The sequence below is a fragment of the Hippoglossus hippoglossus genome, chromosome 18 (genome assembly GCF_009819705.1).
Source record: "Hippoglossus hippoglossus isolate fHipHip1 chromosome 18, fHipHip1.pri, whole genome shotgun sequence".
NCBI lineage: Eukaryota > Metazoa > Chordata > Actinopteri > Pleuronectiformes > Pleuronectidae > Hippoglossus > Hippoglossus hippoglossus.
In genome coordinates, this window is record NC_047168.1 from 7643835 (window position 1) to 7665708 (window position 21874).

The 21874-nt window shown below is 42.2% G+C and overlaps 1 protein-coding gene across 6 annotated transcripts in view; it reads left to right on the plus strand.

Moving 5' to 3' along the window:
- The window catches only part of LOC117752245 (collagen alpha-1(XXV) chain), a 146320-nt gene that overhangs the window by 93116 nt on the left and 31330 nt on the right, over positions 1-21874 (plus strand). For all 6 annotated transcript variants that reach the window (XM_034569474.1, XM_034569471.1, XM_034569472.1 and 3 more), the window contains exons 5-11: positions 2824-2850; positions 4698-4724; positions 11386-11457; positions 12058-12174; positions 13267-13302; positions 19175-19201; positions 20513-20557. In XM_034569474.1, the coding sequence (XP_034425365.1) occupies positions 2824-2850; positions 4698-4724; positions 11386-11457; positions 12058-12174; positions 13267-13302; positions 19175-19201; positions 20513-20557 (351 nt within the window). The remainder of the gene's footprint in view (positions 1-2823; positions 2851-4697; positions 4725-11385; positions 11458-12057; positions 12175-13266; positions 13303-19174; positions 19202-20512; positions 20558-21874) is intronic.

Below are 21874 nucleotides of genomic sequence, written 5' to 3' on the forward strand. Positions count from 1 at the left end.
TACATGCTGTCTTTTATTTGACTGATACAGTTAAAAAGTACATTTGTTAAATATATCAAGCTTGGATGCCTCATACAGTGGCACCATAGACTGTATATAAAGATGGATGATTGTCGACACTCCCTCTCACTATCACGAAATGAAGCTAAAATAGCCCGGATTTGAACACTGCCATCTTGAGCATTTGGAGGCAAAGACTGCGCCGTAGCGGTCGGGCGATGGAGCCATGTTCCGCCAATACACACGCCATGATCGTGATTAAGTCTCAGCTGTCAATCATGACGATTTACCCCGTTGTTATAGCATCAAATAACAAATTGAAACCAAACTTACTGGAAAAATGAGCACTTGGACACACATCAGTGTGTTTAACGTGTAGTTTAATGTTTTTAGTGTTGTCTGTGTCCCATCCACAAATGGAGGAGGGAGGGTTTATGACCTATACTGTGCTTTGGCCTCACTTGGGGTTCTTCATGTCGTCCATCTTTCTATAAAGTCTATGAGTGATGCCCAGCCAGGAGATACATCTGCAGTTGCTTTGCTGGACACATTTATATTCTGAAGAAATGCAAAAAAAGATATTTAATTTATATACACACCCTGCGTCAACTGTAACACTTATCAAACGTTGACAGTGTCAGAAAAGTAGATAGCCAGCATGCAAAGAAGTTGAAATGGCTCAATGTCAGCGTTTAAGAAATCCTGGCATGCTGTTTTTTGCCCTCTCATGGAAGCTCAACAAGGATTTGATCAGGTTTCACTGGGCTGCTGCACTTGTCTTGAAACAATTTAGAATTTATTTAAATGATAAATTCCACAAAGTTTTTGTCCACAAATGTGCGTTGCCCAGTGATAAATTTCAGTATTCATTTTCAATCTGGATTTTACAGTGCCAGACACAATACACTACCCAGGCTTGAGCAAAGAGCGTCAGCGGGTGTATTTGTGTATTTCTTTGTTGCAGCCATTCACATGTTTGCGGTAACAGCTTGTCAATAGCCTCCTATTGTCCAAAGGCAATTTTCCCTCACAACAAATAGCCCGTTCTCATTTCCTTTAGCTGCCTTCCCTTTTCAGAAACATGCTGGAAACTTATTTTGCCGCGCTGGAATGTTGCCTGTGTTATTACCCCCCAAGGAACCGCAATTGGAAACATTGTTTTTATAATGGCACATTCTGTGTTTACAAGTGTGTTGTGGCTGTTTGTATATCACCTCTTTAGATGTGAGTGTGTGCAGTATATCCCATCAGTGTTTGTCTGGGTTTGTCGAAGCGATCACAGTAGCCTTTTATTTAACTGGTACAATGCAGTATACGTGCTTGTGCAGGTTCACAGCCACATGACCAAGGCGAAAGTGGGCCCAGTGCCGATCCAGTTGGGACATGCACGACTATACATAAACAAAAAGCTATGCATAGTTAACTGCATCAAAAATAATGTCCAAAGGCACTGAGCAGGCAGAAACCTGGCTACGACTTACTTTCCCCAGAGCATTGTGGTAGATATTGGCTGCGGAAAACTGCTGGACTACCTCTGAAGCATTTCAGTTTTAAAACCATACTATAATGTGCCAATGCAGTGAAGGCTTGTCTGTGTCTGCAAGCCGACTGTTCTGGGTCACTGGTCCATAGACTCTTAAGGAACAGCGTCCAAACATGGGTCTTATTCTAATGTCATCAATCTATGGATTAGTGTCAGTTTACTTTTCTGCGTGTCTGATATCTTTGGAAACAAACCAGTGCGATCCAGGGAAAGTAGCCACTGCACAGCTACTACAGTTGCGTGTGTGACAGCAGAACAAGTTGTTCTTTTTACCTGAGGTCGTGTGCAACATTTTTCTGGCAGTTACAAAATCCTCAATCAAGTGATCGTAGTAGATTTGGATCTGGTCTTCGATACGGATTTGTCTGTAAGCGGAAATAAAGCCGTTTTATCTTATAAATATATTTGACAGATTAGCATTGGCCCAACAATCCCTCTCCGTTTCTCCAGGGGCTTGTGAACATTACCGTTGAGTGGGTGGTCAGTTAGTCGCTCAGCTGAAAACGAACCAACACTGTTTTTTCCAAAGATAGCTTTTCCCAAACGGCCAAACTCGGAGAAAGAAAGAAAGAGAACCCAACACACGAGACGTTCATCCGTCAATCTCAATCTTGTAGTACTTTATTTGAACTCTAGCTCATTAGGCTCAGGCGTATGGATGCGCGGCTCATCATTAAAATCCTCCGCTTCATCCCGTGATCTTTTTACGGAGCCCACCCAGGAGCTCTTTACTGCTGATTGACGGGCACTGGATGCAACGCCGCCTCACAAAAAACTGCTGCGTTTCAGGAACAACAATCGTCCGTCTTGTTTGGGGCACATTTTTACCATGTGCTTGCCAATACGTGGTTTGGAGATTGCTGGATTTGATCTTCTAAGTAAACATGGACTTGATTTGGGTTTTTTGTTTTAATTGCATGTTTGTATAAGCCGTGCTTTCTACGATGCCTAACGCACCAGTTCCCAGTCTGTGACAGGGCATTTTAATCAAATGCTGAAAGTGATGTCAAAAAGTACACAATGTTGGTTTCATCAAAACTCAATTTCGTAATCTTATTATTTCAGCGCCTCCCTCAAACGACCACGACGTTCAAGTTTTGTTTAGCTTGTTTCTTGGTTACATGATTGGTCACTCTGGCTTTTCACAGTTGTCTTTGGGGTATTGTTACTTACCATGGTGCCACAATGATTACAACTAACTGACATGGTCATTTCTCATTGTCTTGTTATATATGCAGTGTTGAAATTTTTTTTAACCACCCTGTTTTTTCTCTCTGTAGGGTACTCCAGGTCCAAAGGGTGAAAAGGTGAGTCATTTTATATTGATAGTTATTTATTCATATTTCTTCTTTTAGTGCTGAAAGATCATTTGCATTCTTGGACAGAACATTCAAAACAGAGATATCAATTAAAACAAAAAAGCATAGTTCAAAACAATTTCAAAAGAAAAGAGATTAAGAGGTCAAATAAATAATAAAAATAAAATAGAAATATGTAAAATTATAGAATAAAATACAATGTGTGACTATAGGATTTCTCACAATTACTGTTAGGCAAGTCCTCCTGTCGTCAAGTTTGAATATTTAAATTCTCCTGTCGTCCACATAGCACAGAACATTAATGACCGAAAGCCAGAGCCAAACTTTGAGGCCCTTAAATTCCAGTTGAACATTCCTCTATAAAACAGCAGTGGTGCATACAACATGACCACACTGTCTCTTTATACGTCCGGAGGACAAACGTGCGCTTCAAAGACAAAAAAACCTGAGAACCGGATATCCAGTTGATTAAGTCCCTGAACTCCTGTATAATGGAAACAAGTGGATCTAAAGTTTTAAAACAGATATTTCTAAAATGCTACTGTGGAAGATCAAGGCCTGTCTCAAGATAGCAATTAATAAATAAGCATTTTATTAAAAAAAAGCAATAACTTGGGCAATAATCTGTTATATTTTAGGGATTATTCAGCTATGAAATAAAATGAAATGGCGCGAGAGTGCTAACCAGAGCTAAACACAAACACAGAGACGCAGATTCTCATCTGTGTCTAGTTACGCTCTCTGGTAATTGATGATTTCTTGTAATGTGGGGTGTGGAAAGACGTTGGCGCTGACAGTCGTCATGTGTGTGTTTTTTTTCTTATTTGGTGTCCCTTGAAGCAGAAAATAGAAGACACGACCACTTACAGAACCATATTAAAAGGATAAAACCATATTTAAGTGCATCCGTTAGGGCAGTTGTGAAGAACGTAGTCGCACTGATCAGATGCACGTTCATGCCTCTCATGTGAACCGCTTCATCTGCAGTTTAATGAAATGAAAAACAACTGTGTTCGTTCCACCCACCCAAGATGAATAAAGTGCGCATCATTGTGGCCACTCACAACAGTTTTGCCGTTAAATCCGGTTTTTGGAGCGGCTGACTGAATACATTCCCAAAGCTTGCTTTATTTGAAATTTCACAGGGATTACAAGTTTGTTTGAGCGTAATTTAAATCCACGTGTGATAAACTGCTCATCTCAGTTTACTGCTGTGGCTGGGCTGAAACCAACAGACGAGCGGAGGGCGTCGAATCACACGGTTTAAGGACCTTGAGTTATCCGATTCTAGACCAGCATTTCGTCCTCCTTCACTTACCTCATACAAAAGTGTGCTGTTTTTGGTTTCACTCTAACGTGATAAACCCACAGTCCTCACCATGCAGGTTGATTTGAAACGTTTTCTACTTGGGGGAACGTGCTCCCTCCACAGAGATCTCACCCCCAGAGAAAAGGCAGAACGCCAAAGATCTCTGGGGCATGAAATCTGGCCTGGTAATGCAGTTCGTCCACGCTCAGCCCCCCCAACCCACCAAACCTCACACCACTGCTCTCTCTCTCTCTCTCTCTCTCTCTCTCTCTTTCTCTCTCTCTGTCTCTCATACTCAATTCATGTCAGTCCCTGTTATCGTAAGTGATTTTACTCTGAACCACAATGAATTGCTGAGGGTTCCTGTATTATTTTCCTTTATCAATGTGTTCTGAATTATGCCTCAATGATTTTGGTGGGAGTCTTGCTTATTATTGGCACCACACTCGTGTGTATGTGTGCACGTGCGTGTGCGTGTACGACCTCTGTGTTTCAAGACAAATTATTTTTTTCTTGCCTTCCGCAGGGGGATCAAGGCGACCAGGGACCACGGGTATGCAGCTTACTCCCAACTTTTTGTGATTAGCTGACGAGTGTGTGTGTGTGTGTGTTGTCCCCCAGCAGAATTGTGGGTAAAAGGTTTGAGATGCATGAAATTCCGGGGATAGTGTTCTTCCCATCTGGCCAAATACAACAAGCATTTCCAGCTCTGCTTATTTCTACAACAAGAATGGGCAGGAAAACGTGCATGATACCTCGGAAGGCACGGGGATGGTTTACTTTTCACGTGTAAAGACCGAAAGAAAAAATCTTCAAATTAAACATTGAAACATCAGCTTTTGCACACGAGAAGAACAAATCTGCACAATCTCAACTATAATCAAAAGCCAACTAGCTCTGTATTTGTAATTACTCCTGATTCACTTCACTCTTATTCATATTCAGAGCCTTAATCATTTCCAGCTCTATAGTTTGACATTTCTATCAAAGTGTAGCTTCTAAAGGATGATAATGTGAGTGCTTTTTCATGCTTGACAGACTGAAATGAATGACTTTATCTCCACATAACAGTAAACCTAGCACTCATTTTTCTCAAATAATGTTTTAGCTTTCTCTGAGTGCACAGGTTTGTTTAAACTAGACTGCATTAACCGGGGTCACATGCTGCACATCGCTGTCGTCACCGAGCGTAAATCGCACGCATTCAAAGTCGCCCTGAACGCCCGTTACTGATTTGGTATAGAGGTTAGAGCGCAAGGACAAGAGAGCGCAACAACACAGAAGTCGCGTCACCAGAACGCCAGCCATCCCCCCAGTGGATCTGATCCCAGTTCAGTATGTGGCTTGAACAGTTTGCCGATTAACTCCAGCGCTCCTCTGCGGCGCGTCGAAGCACCACATTTCTAGCGACTTCAAAGTCAATACAAGTGACCTTCCCCTGTGAAATTTGATTAGTGGTCTCAGAGTGATGAATCTAACGTTACATATGCGGGCTCTCCTCGAATGACAGCCAGGTTCAGAGAGATTGTGGATCACCAAGTGGTTTCACAAGAGCTGTGATATCCATGGTAAATTTTTAATGACATAAAAAGTATTGGATAATAGTTAAAGCTACAAGAGCTGAACTGCAGCAAACAGAGGAAATATCTTTGCTCCCCAGATGAATTAAAGAGACTAAACTCGCCCCCTTTAAGATCACATTTCTTGGGGTTTGCCCATAATTTGTACCCTTTTAACCTCGGAAATGGAGTCATCTGTCTCTATCAGCTCAGTGATTTATACTTTGGGAACAGCAGCGTGGCTGACAGAGTTGTTACAGGGACCAACCCGGCCCTATTTGTCTTGCAGAGTAAATAAATAAACTGTCCGAGTCGAGATAGTGTTTCATTAATTTCCAGTTACTGCGAAGATTGTTCCCTAACAGGTACAAATTAACACACGGTCACAGACGCATGTGAAGGAATGCAGATGCATGGAAGAATTCTCAGGTCACCACCAAATCGAATTACCTCCTTTTAGAATGGAGTATTGACTTTTTGCAATCGATTAGCGGGTAAATGCAGCGGAACAGTATTAGAAAGATTTCCCTAATAAATGAAGGCATAACGGAACAAGTGCTGCTTGACCTTGAATGTATCTGGCTGCAAGTGAAGCTCATTTCATGCCCAGTATTGCCTGTGTGCAGAGAGTCAATTAAACCCATATGGACACACATGTAAACAGAACATGTCAGGAATATGTCTGCTATGCTGTCTGCCAGATTGTATCGAATCCAAACAGATTTAAATTTCAAATCATTTAAAGGACAGACGTTTTGTGTTTACGCATCGCGTGCTGTGTAAGAAATCACTCACTGATCATTATATATAGTGAATCTGACATTTTGTAGCGATGTGCGAATGTTTTGTGGAAGTTTTTTATACCCTCCCTTTTATAGTGGACTCATTTTTACCCACAATGCATCGTGAAAAGTAACGTACTACCAATGGTCACTAACCGATCAATATGTACGATCATGCATTGCGCACGCCGCGTTGCCGAGATAGACAAAAAATCGTATCTAAAATGTCCTCACTATATTAGTCATCTACATAAAAGCCCCTATATGGTGAGTAGGGGTTAGTGAATGGGGGGGGCTGATTTCGGACACAGTGTACGTCTTTAAAGGGTCAAATCAGAACCTCTCAACCTTAGTGGTCAAAGATGTGTACGGGTGTTACTCAAATTGCCACATGGCCGGCAGAACTTCCCCACAGACACCCACTTCCTCTGTCTGTTCCGCACATGTCAGGGTCAAGTCATTTCTTAACCCCGAGGGTCACTGGCCACATCCAAAATGTCAAAGGTTAACCAAGCAACTAAATAATAAATCAGCCAGTTTTGGGCAAACAAATGTGTGGCCACTTCTCGAGCTCCACTGGTGGTATATAAAGGGAATTTTAACAGGCGTTGCTGTTTGTGTGCATCATCACAGAGGAAGGTGTGTGGTCTTTTTGAGGAATGGCACTAGCTACAGCTGTCAGGCAAAAGGTTGGTGAATTCCTGGGTCAGTCGGAGGAAAAATTCCTGAGATTTTCACAAAAAAACAAAAAATGCGCCCATGTTTGTTCAGGGCTTTTTTTTTCTTTCTCACATCTTGGGATTTGACAAATTTGCCCAAATGTTCTTCCAAAATAAAGAGGCTGGGGTTATGTAATTTCCAGCATTTGACTTTTCAGTTCTGAACAAAGAAGCGTTGTACAGTCGGCTGTTTGCACATGAAATCAGAGGCCTTGGATGAATTTCACTGGAGACGATTTTGATGTATCTGAGTATTGCCAAATCTGAGGCTTCAAATCCATGTACTATTCTACTTTGAAATGTATTAAAGACATCTGTAGATAAATATTTAGTAAATGCCACAGCCTGTAGTTGCTCTGGATGTTTTATGATCCAGGGAGATGCTGGTTTTGGCCAGTATCCTGAAACGGCTGTTGCTGATTGTCCTCATATCGGACTTTGTTTACTACAATTGCAGTCATCTTGCTGCATGGCAATACATAGCAACAGAGCTTCTCACCGTATAACCGATTTAATCCGCTTTGGAGGGAAAACATAAAAACAAAGCAATCGGTTTGGATTCTCTGTCATTATTTTTCTCATACATAGCTGCACAGAGGCAATGCAAGGTGAGAACTCTCCAACACCTACTCTAGTCGAGCTTTTCCCCTCTCTTGCCTCCTGTAGGGAAAGATCAAACTAGTTTGTTCTGTCCACATTTCAAACCCACATTGGTCAGCGAGGTTGTCAACGTGCTGTCGATCTGACCGCAGCTTCTCTCCAGCATCAAAATGATTGTAAAAGCAAGCAGGCAACAACCCAGGGAGACTGCACACGCACCACACATTTCCATGCCTGGACTCTTTGTATTGTCCTCTCCCCCACTGACCATGATCAACCACTTGTTCCCCTCCTTTGTCCCCAGGATGTCTGAGGTTGTAAATAACTTGAGAAATATTTCTAAGCACAGCATTGCTATTGTCTGCAGTGTAAGAGTATCCATTTCTCTCTGTTCTGCTGCAGAGCTGATTTAAATCAGCCTGCGTTCTTAATGAGCCATGCTTTTTGAATTATCTTCGGGAAACCACAGACATGGCACCAAATCCATGTTTGGATAGGGCAGATTTTATCGTATAAGCTTTAATATAGAAGTAGATTGATCTCTTACACAACATGCTAGTGTGCCAGTCTTTGGAGAAAAAAACTCAAGTTCATTTAGTTTGATTATTTACAGAATGAAGCAGTAAAAGAAAATGGGCAATCAGTTTGGTGCCATTTTTGCCTCATTGCCTAGCTAACCAATTAATTGATCAGGAGCTGAGTTGTTTTCCGGTGGAACTCATTTTAATATTAGAATCGATCTTAGACTGACAAAGATGGATGACAGGACACCTCTCCAAAAGTGAAGCCAAAGCATCTTGTTCCCCCCCATGGAGGCTGGCTGCATTACAAGCTATACATCCTACCTCCTCCATGTCAATAGATGGGACGTGGACCCAAATTAAAAAAGTCAAATTAGCCTATACACGTCAAATTACTTTTTCTCGAAGATGGTGATGGTAACAAGTTAAATTATGATTGACTGATGATGCTGACAAACGATTAGCCAATTGTGTCTATCTGTAGGACCTCACTCAATCATTTCCATCCCCTGATCGCTATTATACATACTCAGGCTCCGAATGCGGAAGATAGCAGTATTAGTAAATGGGATATTGTGGCTATCATATCTGGATAGTGGGAGGAAGTAGAAATGTGGCGTCGTCCATCTTTATACACAGTATGGGAGAACTTGATCCATGATATACATTGTGGCTAAAGTCTAATGTTGTGGTGAAAGTCTTTATTGTCTCCTGTTGACTATCTACAGTATGAGGAAAATATGAAAAAATATAACTATTATTATTGTCATGCAGTTAAGATATGGTTGTTCCAAAATATTCATGCAATTACTCCCTTCTGAGATTAAGTACTTTATAAATTCATATTTTTTATGCCATGTGTTTGTAATTTTAACGTAGGGGAAAAGGCTTTTACTATGAGGACAAATCTATGTGTTTAGGCTGTAATGCAATACTATATTGTGAAAGTTTGGCTCAGGTTGATGGAGTTTAAACTCCCCCCAAATCAAATACAGAGCAGGACAGAGACACTAACATCAACCTCAACCCCTGATAGTGTCCAGGACTGCAGCTTTTTCCACAATCTCTCTGAACCTGGCTTTTAATCTGGTTTATGTCCCGTTTAAGTGTCGCTCTGTCTAGCGCCCCCAGGTACATTAAACCTGGAAGACTTCTCAAGCTTGTTTATAGATGTTACGATCTATGGAGATTGGAGAATCGCTGTTTTAGGTAGAAATTTGCAGTCAATGCATTTTACAGAAAACCTAAAACTCTCATCAATATCAAAGGCCTTGTTTGACAGGCATGAAAGTGTCATAAAATGTATATATATATGTATATGCCTACGTATTGACTATCTCTAAAAGGAATCAAATTTAATGGTCTACATTTATGTGAGTGTAACATTCAAAACCATGTCTAGCTGGGGATATGTCAATGTTCCTGGACTCGTATCAAAGCTAATATTCAGCCATAAACCATTGTTGTCTCTTAACAAGCAGAAAACCCATCGCTTTCTTCTTTCTATTAGTTTTCATGAGCGGATCACATCTGTCATGAGGATTTTTGACAAGGGAATTTGAAACCAATTGTTTGAATTTCCAGTAAACGTCTCAATCCGTGTGACGTCCCCCAAACTCTTCGAACAATACCATACCTCAATCTATCAACGTGTCATAGCACAAAGTCTGTCGCCTTAACAAATGTTCTTATATGGATAGTCTCTACACAGGATGACCCCAGTGCCATTAGTTTCATGGCGGAGAGTTAAATTAAATGCTGGTCATGTTTTTGCCTTAACTGAAATGCCTGGTACTTAAAAAGAATTGGTTTGATGTTGGCTTTTGATAAATAATAAGGGAAAGCAGGAAATTATTTAAGATCACACACCCTACGCTGCCTACTTGATAAATGTGTGACTCTATTTATAAGTGGGATGCTTATCTTCTTCCACCTTCATCTGTTTTTGTTCACCCATGTGTTTGAATGTCATGCGTGTGTTGTGCCATGTTCTGCTGTTTGTCCCTTTTAGGGATTGCCTGGTCTCCCTACGCTGGCTGCTTTGCACAGCAATCAGATCCTGACTGTCAAGGTTTGTCGGCGGCGGTGTCGCCTGTAGCTGCTCAGTCCGACCCCTCTGCTGTGCACACTGGGAGTAAATGAATCACTGCTGGCTGCTTTTTCTCCGAGCCTGATGATAGAGTAGACACAGGGAAAAAACACCATCTAATTAATCACAGCCAGTCAATCGTCCCTTCCACACTACTGCTACCAGTTTTTCACTCCAGAGATTTCTGTGCATGTGTTCCGTGCTACGTGCCAAAGCAAAGGTGGCCTTTATAGTCCAGTAATATGTAGCGGACTGGAACAATAGGAATCCTGAAAGCAAGACATGGTCTGGCTTGTGTCCATTGATGCTAAAATGAATGGAAGGAACTCCAAGAGGAAAACTCGCCGATGAACCGAGGTGTTTTTTTAAAACCCGTGCCCATGGTTCACCACAAATCCTTCAATCCACCAATTTGGCCTTCAGGATTGTTTCAGCGATGGATGAAGCCACTTAATACCAATGGACACAAGCAGAATAAAGCATGCATTGAAAGGCACAAGGTTAATAAATCAACCCCAACTCAAAGGGTTCGACTAAGCTGGTGTCAGTCTGTGCAGCTCCCGGGGTCTGATTTAGCAGCAGGCATGATGATGATGATAATGATGACAGCGCTTTCGCAGGGGAGGAGAAATTCCCATTTTTCCGGGGACCGCAAGGACACTGTGGCACCCTTGCACCCCCGAGGTGGTAATTACGGTCCCTGGCTCCAAAATATAAGCCCAGACTTCCGAAGCAAACCACCTCAGTGCTGGAAAAGTGTGGATTTCTCTCTCCAATGTGTAAAGGCGCCGGAGCGCGGTCCACGAACACAGGCCTCTCTAACAAAATCTGTTTCTTTTTGCATTTGCCTTCCTCCTCCTTCTTCTTCTTCCGGGACCTCATCCTTCTTCAACCTTCTCTCACCTCTGTGACCTTCGACCTCTTGACCTCACACACCTGCTCAGATGGTCTTCCCTAAGATCAATCATGGCTTTCTTTCCGCTGACCAGCAGCTCATAAAGCGACGTCTCATTAAGGTAGTGGCTGTGTCCTCACTCGTCTCCTCCTGTCCATCGTGCCAAGTCTCTTCATATTACTTCTGTCTGGCCATTCTGCAGTTTGCATGCAAGCCTTCAGACAGACGTGTCACTTGCACTCTTATAGTCCTTCTGTTACAATGAATCAATGACTGTCCTACTATTACTTAAACAATGTCCCTGCAAGTTAGTTGGCTGAATATTTTTTGACAATCCATTTTAATAATGGACGACACATTACCAGTATATTTTCACCTTGTAGCTCTACACTCTAAACAATGTGACTTTTTTCAGTCCGCACCTCATGCACAAACCCTATTCTTCTCATGAGGTCCGTTTAGGGTTGCATGCATTATTATTTCAGCCGTAAATAAAACAACTGCAGCTCCATCTTTACTGTTGTATGCTACATGTAGCTTTAGCCGAGAGATTCAATAGCACAAATTCTACTCCATGTTATGAATGGAGGCAACCCACATAGCAACCTGCCAGAACATTTCATTTTTCTCTGCTTCATCATTATTTAACTGCTGTAGTCTCAGCTGATCCAACAATATCACAGCATAATGATGATGAAACGTTCGTTATTCTGACACACAGGGAGATCAGGGGCAGGCGGGAGCGCCCGGGCCTCCGGGGCCACCGGGCCCTCCGGGGCCGAGGGGGCCTCCAGGGGACACGGGGAAAGATGGGCCCAGAGGTGTGCCTGGACTAGCAGTGAGTATTGTTTTTCACCTGTCATGGGGAAGTTGGTTTAGCGATTGACATAGAGTTTTCTTTTGTTGATATATTTTTCCTGTAAAAATTAAACTGCATTGTTCCCATTAAGCTCATTCATAATGATTTGACTCAGTACCAGAGGGATTTATCCCAATGAAATCCTTTTTAATGACGAGCTACAGTGCAGTTCATTATCCAAATGTTTTAGGCTAAATATGAATATGCTCTCCAGGAAAATGCTCTTTTCCATGTATTTACGTTTACTTGGTTGGTTTTCATTATAACGTAATATTTTCCATGTCTTTAAGTCTGTCACTGGCATTACACTAATTTATGTGAATTCTGCCTGTGAGAGAAGGAAGAAACAGAAAACGCCTGTCAATTACGTTGAGCCATAAAACCTTCCAAGGTCTCCAGCTGATCTTTATTGACTTGGCTGAGTTCACAGTGGGGGTGCAAAAATATAAAGTGTTGTTTATCCAAATCTTTCCAAGATTTTGATGACTATTGTTTTTAAGCCCCCCCCCCCGATTTGCAGTTGCAATACTTGTGTATTCCCTAGGAATTAAACTTCCCTTGCTGCGGTGGTTTATTTTATGATTTACTTGTGCTGCAATGAATCACTCTGAGAGACGGTGGCAAAAATCCTCCGGTGAATGTCACAAAAACGGGAACACGGTTCAAGCATTGACTTTGGCAGAGCAATGTGGACATGGCTTGCATCTCATTTCTACCCCGAGACCTGCATGAACATCCGAGAGCCAGGCCTGAACCAAAGAAGAGAACAAGGTTGTTGGACGGGGACAGTGAAGGGTACAGGTGGCACAGCATGATAAATGCCTCCCAGCCAACTCGGTATATGAGCTGAACAATGCTGAGCTCTACTTGGCAACATGGCCGCTACGCATCAGAGCAGCTGCTAAAAGAAATGGGGAATACAAAAATAATAATCTAGAGAGTGCTCTGTTGTTAACCAGACAATTTGACTTCTTTTTTTTTTGTACTCTAATACTATTTATGATCATTTTGAAATTCCAAGACTTAGCCCGCTGCTCTTACATTAACTGTCTATTTTCTATTTCCTTTAAGGGTGATCTGGGGCAGCCTGGAGAAATAGGACCTGTGGTAAGACCAATTTTTCTTTCCTTTCTGGAGTCTCACCTTGAATTTTAACAATCATCAATGAAATGTTTGGAAATAAAGGTGGTAGAAAATGTAGTCTTGAGAAATAGCATGAACCCCTCTCTTACAAATATAGATTGACTGACATTTTGGGAAATAGACCTTCACTGGAAATGGGATGAAACTGCAAATAGCCTGGTTCTGCCAAAAGTTAATTTATTAGGTGATTTGTTTGTAGGAGGGGGGAATATCTGCAGGTGCCTATCTAATTCCAGAAATCTGTTATGTATTTGTCCAGCATTTCTCGAGAACTGTTCATCTTATTGCCGTCACACTTGACATGTGAACCGTTAAGGAACCAAGGAAGTGCAGTGTTGAATTTGATGCGATTTGGACAAATGATACGTTTAACATTAATACACTTTTAATAAACAGGCAACCGGTGCTCTGTAGCAGCGGCTGCTGGGACTCATCAACATAAGTGATGTTGTTGATCAACAGCAACTGATTCCCCAGTTCGGGGTTCTGCGTATTGACTCAGCCTTCACTGAATTTTGAAAAACAGGTGAAAATCTCTTTGTGCAGCAGCAGTGGTGCAGCTTCAGGGGTTCTGTGGACTGAGTCCAGCAGTCGGCCTTGACTCGCTGTGGCTCCATTACTGCAGGAAGGTCACGTTTACAGTTTGAGAAAAGAAAGTGCAACCAGATTCACCACAGGCCAAACAAACAGCCCATTCCAAACAGGCAGGTTTAGAACGGGCACTGCACTTGTGTTATACCATTACATTCTGGGGTTAAGTGAACCTCTTTCAGCATCATCTATCAAAGCAGTGGTGTTCAGATGCTGCCATTTAGGATATTTTTAAATGTACAATATTTATGAGATATTCGTAAAGTGGTCTATGGCTACTATGATGAATATTAATGACACTTTTTATGACACCCTTCAAAAATGTAAGTTTCCTCAAAAACCTGTTATACAGTAGGGACAAGCTGTTCCAGTTAACAGCAACTGGATACTGCTTGTGGTGTTCGGCAAATAAAGCATTTGATTAAAGTTTCCTCATAAAAGCTCCGCTGGATAGGTCAAGCCAAATTCCAGAGAAGGCAAGGTCGGAAAACGGGACCCGAGAGAACACTTGGTAACTTCAGTCTTCACAAGTGAAGCGGAGGAAAAGTGAAACTGACAGAGGAGGTGTTATCAAGCGCTTTCATCTTCTAATTCCATCGCCCCGGACCTTTTCCACGGTGTGGGAAAGTCTGGTGGATCGGAAAGAAACGGGCAGAGAAAATAAAAGATGATGAGGCTTTATAGAAAAAATCAAGACACATTAACAAGAGAGGAAGAGGAGTTTAAAGCCTGGTTGCTAATCGTTTTCAGGTCAACATGCCGCCCTCTATAAAAGTCTTTATGCTGCGGAAGTTTTCAGCTTTTGTTGACTTTAATTATATCTTTCACCCGTTATCACACTAAGCGGCACACTTATGTTCCAAAATTAGCATGTCATGCTCATCAGAGTTGCAATAGATGGTCCCAGGTGAGCTGCCATAGGTCTCCAGTGCTCACACAACCGCTCGTGACAGCTGCTGGAGTATTTCTCCAAAAGATGAACGTTGACTCCGATTCAAAATGAGCTTGAGATGTTTCTATAGAAAATATGGGCTTCTCGCTGTAATTCTTGAAATAAGAAACACTCCTTCATATATACACAGCGTGACGCTAATGTACTTTTAACAAGGAATAATGTCATCATTTGGAGATCAACCCCACCTCACCCTGTGTTAAGCAGCAGGAGATGAGCACGTCCCAGAGCTTGTAAAAAGACGTGACAAGGCTGCTCAGACGCAGCGGAGTTCAGAGCTTCTGTTTCCAGCCAACGGCGGTTTGAAGAAAAAAAGAAGCTAAGATAAGATAATGGACCAGAGAGAGAAGTTTCTGTAAATGATCATTTGGAACGTCAAATCTCTGGAGAGGGAATAAAAATAAATTCTCCATCGAGAAACACAACACCACACCCTTGATTCGGCCTTTGGAAATCAATATGAATTAGATGTGCACAAGCAACCAGACTGATTGGCTCCACTGAGAGGCCGAGCTGTGATCGGCACCTCCGGATCTGAGTTCGAGGTCGGCATCCTGAGGTTGCTCCTTCACAAAACGTTGCTTCTTTTTACGGCGCTCTCAGACCCATAGCGTCCACTTGACACAGCTCAGCGTTTTTTTATGTAGATGCTATTGTTAAAGAGGCAAAAGTAGATTCCAGACTTTTCCAGCAGCCTTCCAGGACATATGGTGCTGGTTAGGAGGATTAAGCTCTTGTGGAGAAACAAGGAGGAGGGGGAGGAAGAAGAAGAGGGAAAGAGTTTTAGGATTCAATTTGAAATCATCAGTGCCATAAGGTGTCTCTGGGGCAAATTAAGGGGGTCCTGAGCTCTCTAAAGGTGGCTTCCAGCCTTGCATACAGTTTTCATTTAGAACTTGATTTGGCTTCAAAAAAAAGACAAGAAAAGCAGTGGTGTATTGTGTGCTGCATTCCATCCGTAAATGAAAAAACCTCCTCCAGCTGCCTTCTGCTGTTATTCCTTTCAATTATATCACAGAAGTTCACGGATCCACTTTTACATCCTACTCTTTCCATATAACTAACCCACCATGTGCTCGCGACTCACCTTGGATATTTATTTTAATGCACAACAGACATGCATGCAGGGATCTAGTTTTCTCAATGTGCCTGTATAATGTGGACATATCTTTAATATTTTTGGTGTCCTTGACTGAGTTCCCTTTTCCTTTAATGTGAAGCCAAACATGAGGAGCAAAGATGTGACTAAATGTCCTCGGACATGCTCTGTGGTCGCCAACTATGTTGGGGCAAATGCTGACATCAATGGGAAAAGTATTTTCTCGAGGCAAAGTTTTTTTTATAAAAACAACCTGGGTCTTATTGTGACAGGATTTTCGTATCAAGGTCATCAGGTCATGTTTATTGCCCAGGATTTACAGATTTAAAGTTGCTAGCTGCTAAATCTGATAAACCTGCCTTTATGTCAGCATAATATTGTACACACCTCTCTTTGTAGATAAATGGACATAGGAAAATCTCATACTGTAATGTTACACTCTAATCCAAGTATAACTGATAAAGGAAAATCCATCACAAATTTCTATATTTCGGGCATTTCAGAGCTGCCTCTTATTTAAACTTCAAAGTTGACTGGGTGGCCTCCTCCACCATGTGCTGCCGTGTTGTTTACAGTTGTTTTAGCCGTAAAGCTCGTGCGACTGAAGGGGCTTACGAAAGGGAAAAGTCATGTACGCTTAAGTAAAGCACACACGTCCACAATTTTTGAAATAATGGCGGCGAGCGCGTTGTTATGCTAACCTGCAGCTACCCACGGCCAAACTTAAGACCCAGACTGTCAAAAAAATACATTTCCTTTTAAGCAAAAAAGTACCATAATTGAATGCAAATAAAAGTGTAATGTCGCAAAGCCTTTTCACAGATCGTATAAGTCAAACAGAAGCTTTAAACAGAAGCCCTTAATACGCCAAAGCTCCGACATGCAACGTCTCTGTGCTTTGATCGTCGCAAATGTTTTTCCTATAAATGCCGAGCGAGAATCGGACATGCACACTGTGAGGATCTTCGAGTGGCTGAGGGGGTCGACTGCAGACCGAGTGTGGGAATTGACCTGGCAGTAGCCTCATTGTTTGTCATTTCCAAGTCATGAATGAAAGCATCAGACATTCAGGGCTTTGTGCTTGTGCTCGGATGCTCGACTTCAATCGGCGTCCGGTTGATATTGCACGTTTATGGGTTCTTTTCCCTTTTGTGATTGTTAAATGAGCTCAGGTGCAATGTGCTGAGCTTGCGCTGTTGCAGCGGAAATTATTATCTTTTTATCTTTTATTGAATGACCCTCAATTTTACTGTTCTTGAGATGTCAGGGCCCAAAGCTGAGAACAAAAGAAGCAGGATCAGGACTTCCTCGAGGCTTCTTGACTCTCTGAAAAAAATCTTTTCAGCCTGTAGGCCCTGAGTGCTCTCAGATGTAGCCAAGCTAATTAGCACTCAGGCGAGTGGCACATGCTTGCACATACCTAGTGGGTCATAAAGATGTTTACCAAGCCCCACTGAGGTTAGCTAACAAAGACTTTTAAAGGCAAGTGGGAGGAAAACCTTTCTCTCAGTTGGCCGGGATAATGAAAGTTGTTCATTGAGGTTTTTGTTATAAGTGCGGGTGGAATGCACCATAAATAAGCTGCAACTGTGTGGGCCGCTTCTGTAAATGTGAGAACTTGTTGCTGCTGCATTTTCACAAGCTAGTTTTTTACTTAATAAAAAAAAAAGAAGGGGGGGAAACTGAGAATGGGAAAGTGTTGAGCTTCGGTCTCCTGGTGATTGCGTCAGAAACTAAAGAAGATATGGAATAGATCAAACAAACCACTTATTCTCAGAAAACTGGTTATTTAGCCAAGCATCTATTTCATGTAGGTTAGGGTTGGCCGCCACCACCTCGCTCCCATTTCTTCTTCACAGAAATGTTTACAGACAGACAAACTTCAACTTGAACTTGTCTTTGTTGACTACCTTTTAAAATACAGGCACACAAACCTTTCACATTCCACCACGGGACCGAATCTTTAGTTTTAAGCCAATTATACTGTGTCAACAAGTGTGAAGCCGAATAAAAAGTTGTTGCAGAGGGCTTGTAGAGCACAAGGTCGTCCTGGCCTTGACACAACTGCACGTGACGAGCCAAATGGATCCGTTCACTGTGAATCCAGAGTCGACGGTGAGAAAGAAGCTGGCCAACACGAGGTGTCACGAGGTGTAACAGCCAAGCGCGGAGGTGTTGATGAACAGAGTCTAGCTTTAGCCAACGTGGGAGGAACTAACTTTCAGCTTGGTTTTTTCCTTTTGTTCCTCAAGCAGTCCTGCTGTTTTTAGGCAGATTCGGCAGTGGCGGATCTAGGGGGGGGCAATTATATGTCCACATCCATGCGAAATCATTGATTTAGTAAGGTGCTCATTAAAGTTATTCCTGGTTTTCTGTTAGCTCTGTTAGTTGAATATATTTTTAAAATGTTCCGTTGTTACAGCACATTGTAACAATTTGTCATATATATTCTCAGTATTGTTAGTATGTGATGGGTTCATTTAAAAAAAAAAAAAGACTACTGAGAGGACAGGGGGGACTTGAGGGGCCAATCAGAGTTCAGCTGGGGCCAGTAGCCCCTGGCCCCACATCAAAATCCGCCCCTGAGGTTCTGGTGAAGGAGGCTGAGGATCTGTCATGGCACCCAGTCTCTCTGTGGTGAAATAACAGCAGGTTGAAAATAGAAACATTCCTCCCAGACACATCTATCACCAACTTAGATCTCGAGAAGAGATGTGGCGCCTTTTTGCTCCGTCTAACCCACCGGCTTTGCAAGTCTTTCCAACTATCGGCTTGTTTAGGTAACGAACCACAGTCCGTGTTGGACCGGAGGCGCAGAATGTCGAACAGTCAAAGCAGATAACTTTTCACAGTTGCTAAAACGAACAAAGACAGAGATCAACATAAAAAGATTAAACCGTAAAATATTTAATTATTCACGGTCTCGTTAAGGGATTCACCGGTTTGGTGCAACTCAATGAAATGAGGCACAGAGTGAGTTGATTTTCGCTCTTTGTCGAAGGTATAAAACAAGGGATCGATGTGATTCTGCTCTGCCTGAAGGGGTGTGTGCACTCACTGTATGAAATCCCACCAAAACCATGCCAGTCTCTGTGCTGTGACCATGTTGGCTGTGGAAATAACATTATTTCCTCTGACATATACTGTTCTTTCTCTCTCCCACTCTCTCTTGCTCTGTCTCTTGTCATTTATAGGGGCCTGAGGGGCCAGAAGGGCAAAAGGTAAGTTATAAAAAAACATTTCTAGTCCTAACAGCACATCAGGCTGAAATGTGCCTTTTCAGTCCATATGTTAGAATCCTAATGAGCCTAATTCTAACGTAAACCAACTGGGAATTTCTTTACCATTAGAATACTGTTTCGGTTTACATAGTAACTGTCTCGGGGCGAGTAAATAGAACAACAGGCGAGTTGAGTTTCGACTAGCGTGAGGAGGCAAAAGGAAAAGAGTGATGGAGAAAGACACTGAGCAGAGAATCTGGAGCTAAGTGCTGCGATACAGGCGGCGGGTCCCTGGCGGCGCTGATGTGAGGAACAGATGTAAGCTCTATCCAGCCATCAGGTAGCTGCCAGTGTTTGTTCAGTGTAACCCAATCAGACACTTCCTGTCTGCGCTGTCATCTGTCGGCAAGGCCTCCCGTCGGTGTGGGCGTTTGTGCGTGTGTGTGTGTTAAGGGTTCAACGATGACACACCGCCATGTTAATGACTCATAAGCCAGGCCAGAGGCTACTCAATTAGATCTGCCGCCGGTGGACTGCTGTGTTTAGCAGAGAGACCACACCAACGCTTATTCAAGTTTCATCGCCATGGTGATCGATTTGGTGTCATTACGTGAACTAAAGTGAATCATATATTTCAAACTTATCTAAGCTGGAACTATATATTTATTAACTTCCCCACCTTCTCCTTCATCCCAGGATGCTCCAGCTCAGGTTCCCAGTTATATTTTTGATATATTGGAGGAGACCCAAAATGAGTTAGGAATGTTATTCTTTTCATTGCTCCGAGTCCTTGTCCCAATATTTCACCCATCTCTGATATGTAAATGTAACCATGGTAACAGGAAATCACTCATATTATGAGGCAGCGCGAGTAGCCAACATAAGCAAACCACTGTATTTTAAAGCTCAACAGAATTATTCTCCCATTCTCGCCCTCTGCCTACCTACCCAGCAGATCTTAAAATATGACATGCAGTATTTATTTTTGCCTGGTTTTGTAACAAAAAACCAGTACGTGCAGAAGTGGGGTTAGGAAGGATAGACGGGCCAACCCAGGAACACTTCTTGGCTGTTTTTGTGTGGTGTCGACTTTTGACTGAAGTTTTGTTTTGGGCACTTTTTGTACAGGATTTTATTTCATTTTTTGGGTGTTGGGTCCATTGGGAGGTGGTTTGGACACCGCACAAAGAGAAAAGACCTGCATGGTCATATATTTATGTGACTTTTTGATGTTTTCAGTTTATTTCCCAGCAAAGTACAGTAATTTTTTTTCTGCAATGATACCTAAAGGCCTTTGTGTTTGTTTCCCAGGGTTCCTTTGGGCTTCCTGGAAGCCCAGGTGATGATGGACTGAAGGTGAGCTCATACAAACAGCACTGTTCTGTGTATGTGTGGTGGACTTTTCTGCACGTTTCTTTTAGGATGTTAACTAGTTGTTTGGACTGGTTTTCCATAGATTAGAGAGTTTGAAAGGGAAAATAGTTCTACTTCATTACTTATACCTAGGTGTCTGCTTTTAATTTGAAAAGTTTCATAAGTAGGTTGCTCAGTCAGCTGTCTTGTTGGATTGTTGGTGTGTTGGTGTGTAGAATTTATTGCCACCTAGTGGCTAGGCATGCTCGTTTGAGCATTGGTTGTCATTTTTTGTGTTCTCGTCTAGACAAACTACATTATTTTATAAAAGGATTTTTTTTTTAAATGCAGTAGTGTAGTATAATTGTAGCCTTAGTATGGAATAATGATTCCCTCCCAAAAAACACATTTTTAAAAAGTTGAGAAAGACAACACCTGAAAGTATTTTATCTTCAAACGACCAACTTTAACACTCTTTAATGTTTTCACTAGTCTTTTTTTCTGCACATATGTTGCACTTTTCATATAAGAAAAGTTCCGACTATTCCAGACCGCTCTCCTATACAGGAGAAATCCCCAGGGCCACAAAATACCTTTTGGAGCTGCCTGTGAATCTGTTCTCACACTCAGCTTGTTCCTGCATCTCATTCTCGAAGCCAATTGAGTAGACACAGTGCAGGTGTTTCACAGTGGGGAAAAATGGAAAAGCATATTTATTCCAGAGCAAACAACGGCACAAGTGAAGAGAACGAATGAGGAGATGATTTGAGAGGCACCGTCTTTCTAATCTCAAGCACACATTTACACAGATACGAGTGGAGAGGCACGCACGGCCGTAATAGGAACCAGAGTGAAGAAGTTACATTTTGAAGGGCGCTCTGGAGAAAACAAAAGCTGAAGGCCTAATTCCATACTTGTGGAAGGAGTGTGGTCTGCCAGCACCCATGAAACAGAACTCCAATGCAGTTATTAAACAGAATATGTTATGGTATGTAAGTGTCGCTCATGCAGAAAGTTGAACTGTACACAGCATTGAGAGCAGTGGCACGTTGACTGGCAGACGTCATATTGATCCGACATAGATATCCATCGAGAGTTTGCTAATGCAACCCTTATCAGCTCCAGTTTTATGACTCCATCATCATCATCACGGCAATGACTGCCATATGTGAGCTGATAAAGATACAAGATTCAAACATTTATGAGGAGATTCACGGCTAGTGTGCAGCGGGGGTGTAGGGGGAGGTGTTTTTGGTGGGTTAGGGTTGGATACTCCCTAAACACAGATCATTCACAGATATTCCCATAATGCTTTATCCA